The sequence below is a fragment of the Camellia sinensis genome, chromosome 5 (genome assembly GCF_055761805.1).
Source record: "Camellia sinensis isolate YWXY chromosome 5, ASM5576180v1, whole genome shotgun sequence".
Taxonomy (NCBI): Eukaryota; Viridiplantae; Streptophyta; class Magnoliopsida; order Ericales; family Theaceae; genus Camellia; species Camellia sinensis.
Window position 1 is genome coordinate 165,859,324 of NC_138965.1, and position 11,246 is coordinate 165,870,569.

An 11,246-nucleotide genomic window follows, 5' to 3' on the forward strand; every position below is an offset into this window, starting at 1 on the left:
AATTTTTCCTTTTAATTATTTTTGGCTTGCACGCAATGACCTCGTTTGTTTGGATTTTGCTGAGTTCCTTGCGTAGGTTTCACCCAAACTTACTTCTATTATCCAAATCATTCATAAATTATATATTTTTCAAAACAAATATAATTCAATTAATAGTCATATGATTGGAGTAAATTCATCTTAAAATTTTTATTATTTTATAAATAATTTACTCAACAAATCTTACAAAATAATTATTATATGATTCGATAATATCATGTTAACTATATGTCCAACTAATAATAAGAGACTAAATAAATACACAGTGAACTTCTAGATCAACTACAGAATCTCAGCAACTATAATTTATGAGTTATCATCACAAATATGATCAACTTTTGCACCTTATTATTTCAGCTGGACAATGACAAAAAGACACAATTCTAAACCAAGCCAGAAATTCTTATTTCAGCTGGACAATGACAAAAAGACACAATTCTAAACCAAGCCAGAAATTCTTATTTCAGCTGGACAATGACAAAAAGACACAATTCTAAACCAACTTCAGAAGCCAGAAATTCAAAAAGTAGGTAGTAGTAAAGAAAACAAATGAACCAACCACATGAAAAATGAGAGATATCTTTGCTTGTTATTGAACTCAACAGTGATACATGAAAAGAATAAAGAAAATTCAAAGAATTGCTTCATATCTCTATCAACAACAAACCAAACTCCTCTTGAACATATTGCTAGCTACAACAATCAAAGACTTCAAAATAAAAAAACAAAAAAAACAAAGAATTTTCAAATACCCACCAAACATTTTCAAATGGGCATCAATGACTATCATAGCCTATCAACTACAAAAAGGAAAAATATACAACAGAAGAATCTGGCCAATTATCGAACCTGGATCGCCCCATTTCAGAGTCATCATCTAATCATGTCTCATTGTGATAATAATCGGATGCCAACTTCTAAATCCTCTAGCGTGATCGTAACAAGTTCATCAACATCTACACAGTCAAATTTGAGCCTCAAGTCCAAATTCTCTCGAGCATTAACTAGCATCGGATCCACCAAACCGCCATTCATCTCCTTCCGCTGCTTTTCACCAGTTTCTCTCTCTATCAGTGATGCAACAGCATCGACAGTACATGAACGATGCAACTTAAATCCATACAATAAGCTGTCTTCCGCTTGATTGTTGATCTTCATATGAAGGATATTGGCTAAATCTATCGAACTAAAGTCATCAAAATGAAAAAACTTTGTCACTCTTCTGGAGAACCCTTCGTTAGATGAAATCACACGCTTCATCGGTTCACTGTAGCCAGCAAAGATGACAACAACTTTTCCACTGTCCATCACAGACATGATCTCTTCTAAGGCTTCGAGCCCATAGTCTTTATCATCTGCCTTCTGCATTGGTATTAGTCGATATGCTTCATCCACAAATAAAATTCCTCCCTCTGCTTCTTTGATCTGTAGATGGTTTGGTAAATATTTGTTCGTTAGAATATTATATTTACTTTTTCTGTCGCAAAGAAATGATGAGATATGGTTTTGGAAGCACAATAGCATACCTTTCTCCGAGTCTTTGGTCCTGTATGACCAACAAATTCGCCAACCAAATCTGTTCTTTGTACTTCAGTTACCTTGTCGGTTGGTAAAATTCCTACCATGTAGAGTAATCTTCCAAGGATCCGAGCTACCATAGTTTTACCTGTTACATATAAAAGTATAGTGCCTTGTTTGTAATTAACCATACAAGATATAGGGAAAATGACAATTTAAATAATTGCTTACATATTTTTAATATGAATAAGAGAGCTTATGATTGAATCTGTACTTGTACATTGGTTTAACCCTCTGACTATGAAAGTAATTTTTTAAAAAAAGTAAACTGAATTTCTTGCTATCGCATTTTCTGACTTGTCAAAAAAGCATGTGACACAGACCAACACAAGAATATGGCAAGTTTTGAAAAAACAAAAAGGAAATCAACTACATGTATTGACATAACAAAGAAACTTCTGGATAGAATGGCAAGTCGGAGACTCTCATGGGACCATCAAGTTATGGGTACGCAATAATCATCTCAAAATGTCATTTTGGTTGAGAAAACCAGAGTCGCAAAACAATAATTTAGAATTGCAAGAAAAAAATGCAGATAAGAACATCTAAGTATATACTTTCAGAAAAACTAGGAGGGAAAGCCATAGTTAACAACCGTTCGTGTTATCTATTTCAGTTAATTCACTAAAAGGATGATGTAGAATGTGTGCAGAAGCAATCAGTAGAACTACGATCGAGCAACCCACCAAATGGGAGAAGAATTTTTTTAAAAAATAAGGCATTCATTATGATACCCAATGTTGGCTAATCTGAAACAACTCATTGAGAGAAGCTGATATAAGGCCGTGGAGGAGGGCAGTAGTGAGTGCATTTAAGGAAATATAGTCACAATCAACACACAGTACGCCAATTACCTACCTGTTCCAGGATTGCCAAGGAAGGCCATATGAGGCGGTCTTCTAGGGCCGACTCTTAGCCCAAGAGCCCTTCGTCTCTCATCCAAAAGCATCCCCTTTGCCCATTTCCTAAGTTGTAACTTAAGCTCGTGCAGACCCACAATATTTGATAAAGCATCTTCAAGTTCATCCATCTTCGCCTTGGTCTCACTGCAAGCATCGATAGCTTTACGTTTTCTCTGCTCTTCAAGGTGCCAGTGAAGAAGTTCTCGCAATTTCTCACTCCCCAGGCCTTGAGAGAGATGATTTAGCGGAGTCATGCCCTCCTGTACATTAAAAGTTTTACTAATCATAAACACTGACCAATATAATTTATTCTATTATATAAATCACACAACTCAGGACAGTTTTGAAGCTTTGTCATATTTTTTTTTTCCCTTCCAAGAATGCCCATATTGCTAAGTGCTCCAGTACATAACTTCTAACAGTTTTAAAATTCAAACCTACCTTCTTCATTATCCAGTCGTGAAAAAAATTTAGAAGTAAAACTGCAAACACACAGTGTCACCTACTTCCAGTGTATATATATAAGTATGCTAGAAGATAGAAGTAATGAAAACCAATAATACATTGTCTACAGCACTGCAATCAGCATTACACTCAAGCAGTGTCTTCACGGTGGAAAAATCTTCAGCTCGGAGTGAGTGCCATACAGCCAGGTGCAATGGAGTCATACCATTCTGTACAAATAATAGGGAGAAAAAAAATATTAATAGAAGGTTCAAAAACAATACCTCCATATCCAAATTTTGAACACAAATTCAACCAAGAAAGGAAAACAAGTTGACAAGAAACCATACATTTGCTTTGGCTTCGACAAAAGCACCATTAGCAAGGAGCAACTGAGCAGCATCATTGCACCCATTTTTAGCTGCCATGTGCAATGGAGTTTCCCCATACTGCAAAGCAAGACATTTGTATTAGCCATCAAGAAATTACATAAAAATAAAAATCTAGTCAGTCAACATAAGCTTCACTTTTTAATACAACACATGTTCGACAGAGTTCAGATAACATAAAAAATTTTACACACCATGTTTTTTGCCTCCAATTCAACTTTTTCCGGTCCTTGCCAATCAAGCAAAAACTTAACTATCCCAACATTGTTGTAACCAGATGAAACATGAAGTGGTGTCTGAGCCATCTGCATTTAAAGCATAATAAGTGAATAAAAGAAAATGGAAAGAAACAATTCAACGGGCACAGATTCCAAGCACACAAAAAAAAAAAAATTAAAATGACGTGCATGCAGTATAGCAACCTAGATCTAATTGGCTTCATAATATGCAATATAGAAATCGAGATCTAATTGGCTTCAAAAACAAGAAGCAACCCAAAACATAAGCAGAAATATCCTAAATTCCTAATGCTATTGAAAAACAAAATAATGAAAGCTCATCTTTACCCCTCCTCATGTTTACCCCTCTTGACTAGCCATATCCGCCCCACAATCAGAAAATAAAATTCTATATTTATTTACAAATTAAACAAAGAGATAAGACAAAAGAAATTCAAAAAATAAGAATAGTCAAGGATGGAAAGGAGGTTAATATGTCCAAATGTTGAAGCCCGTGTAAGAATTTGCTCAGTGTTTTCTCTATTCCATTTCTGTAAGATTAATAAATAGATAAGGCCAAAGCTAAGTTGTCTCTAATATCACACGCACAAACATATGCAGCAGCCAAGAAGAAAGAGGAGGGGATATAGACTTCGAAATCTTACAAGTACAAACATGCTGGATTTTAGTGCTGTAAGATTTCATATTCCCATTCATTATCCTCAATCTTCTCAGCAACCAAATGAAGCTGTTACAGCCAAAAAGATGGAAATAAAATTATTTTACTAATACATTATAGCTCAGAGATGTGAAGATTAACAAAAATGAATCCCCAATATGTTCCCATTGTTACAAATTGTCATAAATGTAACTCAACTGTACCAAGTCGAAGGTGTTTTTATGATATTCATTTGTAAACAGCTATCCAAAACATTTTTCTTCATCCTATCTACATGAGAATATTTCATCAACAATACCATCAATCAACATCTCATCATCGGTCATTATTGCAAGCAACCAAAGAATAAACAAAATGAAAAAATTTGTATATGCATTCCATGAAATCAACATAGAGTTGAAACAAATCAAAATGCAAATTTTTTTTTTTATCTGGTTTTAATCATTACCAATCAATTACTGAAATAGTTCCTTATCCAAATCTAACCATTATAAATAGTTTTTGGGTATGGTACCCAAAAGCCATTTTTTTACCGGAGAAAAATGCCAATCTTCTATACCCCATTTTAATGTCAAATCTTAGTTAAATTGCATCCCATACATCTCATATTCTTGTTTGATGTCCTAGAAGTTCATCAGGTTTACCCACTCCTCTAATCTCGCAACATAAAGTTACACACCAATCCACAAAGGACATGTGTACAATTGGACCAATCATAACTGCTTAATCCTGTTTTTTTCACACCCAATCCTTCATAACTGACATCCAAATCCACCATATAGAAATATCTAAGAAGCTCTTGTGTCCAAAACCAATTACATTGGATTTATTTCAATTCCATATACTCCATTATATACACGTACATTCGCATGAACAATCAGATTTTTGAGCAACAAGAACATAATAATTACATCACTCACCAATAAAACCTCTTGTTGCTTTGTGGGTTTTAGAAGAATTTGACATTAGACCAAATGTAAACAAAGTGCGTATCCATAATCATTCAAATTTAAATCAATTCTTGAAAATCCCATCTTATTGAACACCTTAAAACATAACAAAAGGATAGATAAAATCATGGGTTTCTTCAAAAAGAACACATTTTGCATATAACACAGGGTTTGGATCTTACAACAGGGTTCCGATCGTTGAGGAGAGAAGGGTTATCGCGAAGTAACTTCTGAAAGCCCGGGAGATCTCCAGACTGAGCGAAGGCATGTATGGTGGTGGGCTTGGAAGATCTTGACCGTTGATTCTGAGTCCTCTGCATCCTTCGATCTTCTCTCTACTCTCCTTCCTACAGACAGAACGAGCCAGAAAATGCAGAGAGAGAGAGAGAGAGAGACAGACAGAGACAGAGAGATTTTAAGAGGGATTTTGTTATGTTTGTTTGTTTCTTGGGATAATTTTGGGTTCTTGGAGAGAGTAGTCGATCGGTGGTGAGTATGGAAATGGAAATGGAAATTGAAATGGAAATGAAGGGCCTCAGAAACCCAACCGTGTCCCCCGACTCCGCGTTGCGTAAAATCTGATCCCATTTTTAACATTTTTCTTCTTTCAATGATTAAAGCTAGCTGCCTGCCAGCTTGTACACTCCTGGCCTGTGTGTGCAAGCCCCTTGTTTGTTACTATCAATGTTTTTCTTTTGTTTTCATTTTTTAAAAAAAATTATTATTTTAATAATATTATAACATTTTTTATGTGAAAATATAGTAATTGAAAATCACGTGTTTAGATAGTAGGAGCAGAAAAATAAGTGGAAGAGCTACTATTAATGGTGTGACAGTGGATCTTATCTACCACCACAGTATGTTTTTTTTTTTTTTCTTTTTTTTACTTTTTCACCTTATTAGTGATTGGTTTAGAATTATCAAATTAGTAGTCTCTAACATGGTTGGTAAGAGTAAGTGTGGTTCAAAAAAATAAAAAAAGATAATAGGAGTAAGGATTTGTATATATGACAATGAAATTTATTTAGTTATAAATGAAACTAGCATATCGTGTTTAGTTAGTAGGAGTAACTATTTATATAGATTAATTCAAGATGGACACTGCAACAAGTTCGGAGACATCGCACGGAGGTGGAGATCAAGCCACTGCAACTGGATGCCAGAAAGCAAAACCAACAAGGAAAGATCAAGAGCAATCCGAAGAGGAAGAGGACCAACTAGAGCGCCACCAACGAAAAGTAAACCCTACCCACACCCCTAGTACTCTCATGGGTGGTTCTAGCCTTGAACCATTCACCTTCAACGAAACCACAACTGCTAATGGGGAGGCGGACTCCATTCCGAAGGTTGAGCTGTCGACAGATGACCTGCATCGCCTTCGAACCCCTTGGTGTAAGTCACTTATTGTTAAACTGACAGGCCGCAAAGTGAGCTCTGCTTTCCTTCTCTCTAGACTGAACAATCTTTGGAAACCCGTTGGAACTTCCAAGGTATCGATCTGGGGGATCAGTTTGTTTTGATCAAGTTCATGGACGAAGCTAACCTTGTGAAAGTTCTCAACGACAGGCCGTGGTTCATCGAGCCTAACTACCTTACGGTTCGACGTTGGGAACCCGAGTTTCAGACTGCTAATGCTACTTGCTCCACCATTGTGGTGTGGGCACGCCTTGAAGGACTACCTATTGATTTCTTTGATCGTACTGTCCTCCAACGAGTGAAAGCCATGTTGGGAAAACTATTAAAGATAGATGTCCACTCAGAACACCAAGGATCCTCTAGAGTATTTTTTCCCTAAAGTTTCCTAAAGTGGTGTATTATGTGGTTGAGATTTAATGCTGAAAAATTGATGTGAGTTGTCATTAAATCTCAACCACACAATGCACTACTCTAGAAAACTTTAGAGAAAAAAAAACTCTAGAGGATCCTTGCTCCACTCAAAAAGTGAGAATAAAGGAAAGTTTGCTAGACTCTGCATGCAGATTGACCTGGAGAAGCCTCTAATATCGAGAGTTATGATTGGAACTATTATTCAAAAAGTGTCGTACGAGGGCGAAACAACCATCTGCTTTGAATGCGGTAAAGTTGGTCATTGAAAAGGGATTGTAAAACGTTTTTGGCCCCAATAAAAGTTAACAATTATTTGAATGTTCTAATCAAGTAATTTCAATATTTTAATTTTTAATCAAATCAATCTTTAGGTTTATTTCGAATTAAATAAATTTAATTAATATATTTTGATAAAACTGTTAAAATCACGATTAAATCAACAAATCAAAAATGATTTAGCATAATCGACTAGGTCATAATTAATTAATTAAAAATTTAAAAATTGAAACTACAATATTAAATGGGATAGGAGTATAAGATATAACTCATTTTTTTCTTCTTTTCTTGAAGTGGGATTATCAAATAAAAGCTATCCAATGGAGATTTTTTAATTGTTTAAAATTAAGAAAATTAATAGAAGATATTGAAACTTTCACAAGGTTACTCACTAAATGGGATGGGAGTATAAAATTCCTTTTATATGAGTAAAACAACTCATTTTTTGCTTTTTTTTTTTCCCCCCGATATGGGATTATCAAGTAAAAACTAGCCAATGGAGGTTTTATTAATTGTTTAAAATTAATAAAATCAAGAAAATCAGTGTGAGACAACATATCAATCAAATAAAAAATTATTTAGTCTAATCGGGTCGGTCATAATTAATTAATTAAAAAATTTTAAATTTAAACTACAATATTAAATGAGATGATGGTATAAGATATAACTCATTTTTTCTCTTCGTTTCTCGATGTGAGATTATTAAATAAAAGTTAGCTAATGAAAATTTTCTTAATTGTTTAAAATTAAGAAAATCAAGAAAATTAGTATGATATATTGAAACTCTCACAAAACTCCTCACTAAATGAAATGGGAATATAAGATTTCATTTATATGAGTAAAACAACTCATTTTTTTCCTTTTTTTTTCCGATGTGAGATTTTCAAGTAAAAGTTAGCCAATGGAGATTTTATTAATTGTTTAAAATTAAGAAAATTAGTATGAAATATTAAAATTCTCACAAAACTCCTTACTAAAAACTCCATTTTCCTTATATAATAAATAGATATAGATATAGATAGATACTATGGTCATGTGTGGCAAGTGATTTTTTGATTTTTTTAATTAAAATTCACAAAAAAATAAAAAGGTTGAAATAGTTAATAAAATAAAATATTACATTAAAGTCATAATCATTTTAATTTTTCTTTCACAAATATATTATCCAATTACAAAAAAAAAAAAATCAAACCATCTTTCCAAACACAAAAATTTTAGTCTACTAAAATAACTAAAAACTAAAATAGCCTATGACAATAACTAACTTCCCAAACTGGGCCTATGTTACACATCTTTTAAAAAATGTGTACTATGGGGGTGTTTGGTGTGGATTATAGGGGGTGATTATACCTTATTTTAATTTGAAAATTTGTGCCAAACTGTTGGTTCAGCTTTTTGCTTATAGCTTTTTAGGCAAAAAATAACTTAAATGAGTTAAGAAAAGTTAATTATTTATAAGCTAGGGAAGAGGTCTGTTTACAGTTTTCTAATTATCAACTTTTAGCTTATAATAATCCACACCAAACACCCCCTATATATATTTTCCAATTAAAAAATAAAATAGTATAATTTTATATTTTTTGAGTTAGAATAAAAAAACACTTTATCATAACTAAATACAATATGAAGTATAATTAAAGAACTCATGAGTTATAACTAAAATAATATCGTAATTAAAGAAAAAATTGATCATAATTGAAAAATAAAATGACATAATTAAAAGTACATATGATATATCATTTTCAAAAGACTTGGGGATGCTAACAGCGATTTGTTGTGAGTCAGTGGAGGATTTTTGTTGAGTCTTTTTTAATAATTCAAACCGTTCATATTGTAGAATTTGTTAAATAAATCACTCATGCAAAAAATCAGATTGATTGAAAATCTAAAGCTTTATAACAATAGCACATTTATTTTTTTTAAAATAAACAGTTAACATTATCTTGATAATTTTTGTAAAATAATTTGAATCTGATGGGATTGTGGATTTCTAATTAACTTAATTTTTGTATAAATTATATACTCAATAAACTCTACAATATAAACGGTTCAAATTAAAAAAAAAAAAAAAAAAAAAAAAAAAGAGTCAGAAAAACCCTTCACCAATTAACAGCAAATCGTTGTTGTGGGGCATTTTGGAAAGAGGCTAAAAAAGTTAACTTTTTGATTTTTTAACTTTTTTACTTAAAAGAACCCAACTTTAAAAGTTGCCAAAAAAAGTCAAAAAGTAAAAAAAAACTAATTTTTTACTAATTTTCCAAAACACAACTTCCCTGGTCCCTTTTCAAAGTTACATATTAGAATTTCTCAATTATAAATAGTGTTGGTATGTTTTGCTTTTTTGCTTATAAGTTAGGGTGAATTACACTAACGGTTTTTATAGTTTGGGATTGTATCATTTTGGTCTTTAACTATTTAATTATGACACATTTGACTTTAAATTTTAAATCTTGCTCCAAAATAAGAACAATTGAAGATACTATTAGATTTTTCAAAGGCAAAATCGTTAATTTGATAAAATATAAATTAATTTGACAAAAAATAAATATTAAAAAATTTAGTTTTGAATTTTTAAAAATTATTTCTACCTATTAAAGATAAAATTATATAAAATTGATATATCTTTTAGACATTTATTTCTTTGTTTTATCAAATTAATTTTTATTATGTATTTGAATAATGATCATGTAAAATTAATTTTTAAAAATTAATCATGTAATTTTTATTAATTTCTATCAATTTTACATAATTTTATTTTTGGTGGGCAGAAATAATTTTTAAAAATTTTAAAATATGTTTTTGACATTTATTTTTGTCAAATTAGTTTATATTTTATCAAATTGATGATTTTGTCTTTGAAATTAAGCAATGGTACGTTAATTATCTTTATTTAGAACAAGATTCAAAATTCAAGAATGTGTCATAATTGAAAAGTCAGAGACTAAAGTGACACAAATCCCAAACTATAGGGACAATTAGCGTAATTTGAATTTTAAGTTGTTCATCTAGTTATAAATGGTAATGGTCTAATCTAGTTCCCCTCTGTTAGGCTTATTTCGAAAAGTAAGTTAATTTTTTAATTTTTTTTTGTAAAAAATGTATAATAAAATATAGAAATAATCACTTTGTTTGGTTCTTATTTTTAGAAAATAATTTTCAAAAAAATTTACTTTTTTATTTTTGTATTTTATTATTTTCAATAATTTTTTTAATATTTTAATCAAATTTTTTTTTTAATTTTCAGACACGCTTAACATAAATATACTTAAAAAAATAATATTTGTAAAAACAATCTTTAATATATACACTAAATACCAAAAATACAATAAAAATATGACAATTCGGTATATTTTTCATATTTCTGTGTATTTATTTATTTTTTAAAATATTTTTCACAAATATTTTACTATTAGATACATCTAAGTAAGGTGTATCTAAAAAAATAAAAAAATTATTTTAAATTTTAAAAATATTCACTAAAAATAAAAAAAATACGAAAAATAAAAAAACTCAATTTTAAAAAAACTAAATTCAAAAAACTGAAATCAAATATACTAAATATAATCCAAAAAAATTTTAAAAATTAACTTTTAACCAACTTTTCAAAATAGGCCATATTTGGGCTTCGGCCTCTTTTGGGAAATAGGTAAAAGTCGCTTTACAGTTTTTAATCCATTTTGAGTCACATCATCTCTCATAATTTTTACATATTTAAAAAAAAAAATCAAAAAGTCAATTTTTATTGACTATTTAGCATTTGAGATGTTTTTTTAAACTTTTTAATTTTTATGAAAAAAAATAATTATGCTTTAAATATGACAACTTTAAACCGAAGTGTAAAAAACTTATTTTATATTTTTATAATTAAAATAAGTCCAACCTAACCCAAACTCATGCCAAACCACTACTTCAAGGAGGTCGCACAACCCCTCGTTAGTGCTCAC

The 11,246-nt window shown here is 31.0% G+C and overlaps 1 protein-coding gene across 4 annotated transcripts; it reads right to left on the minus strand.

The window, feature by feature from the left end:
- Nucleotides 1-602: 602 nt before the first annotated feature.
- LOC114271279 (uncharacterized) lies at nucleotides 603-5,847 on the minus strand. Of its 4 annotated transcripts, none has more exons than XM_028212905.2 (8): nucleotides 5,382-5,847; nucleotides 4,236-4,318; nucleotides 3,547-3,657; nucleotides 3,314-3,412; nucleotides 3,083-3,193; nucleotides 2,476-2,779; nucleotides 1,566-1,705; nucleotides 603-1,464 (listed from the first exon to the last, which is right to left on the minus strand). In XM_028212905.2, the coding sequence occupies exons 2-8, from the start codon at nucleotides 4,245-4,247 to the stop codon at nucleotides 928-930; spliced, it is 1,314 nt and encodes a 437-aa protein (XP_028068706.2). In that variant the 5' UTR covers nucleotides 4,248-4,318; nucleotides 5,382-5,847; the 3' UTR covers nucleotides 603-927. The 4 variants fall into 4 exon arrangements, with proteins under 4 accessions (XP_028068706.2, XP_082726492.1, XP_082726491.1 ...); XM_082870366.1 differs by having other exon boundaries at nucleotides 3,547-4,121; nucleotides 5,382-5,763; XM_082870365.1 differs by lacking the exon at nucleotides 4,236-4,318 and having other exon boundaries at nucleotides 5,382-5,575; nucleotides 5,606-5,623.
- Nucleotides 5,848-11,246: the final 5,399 nt, after the last annotated feature.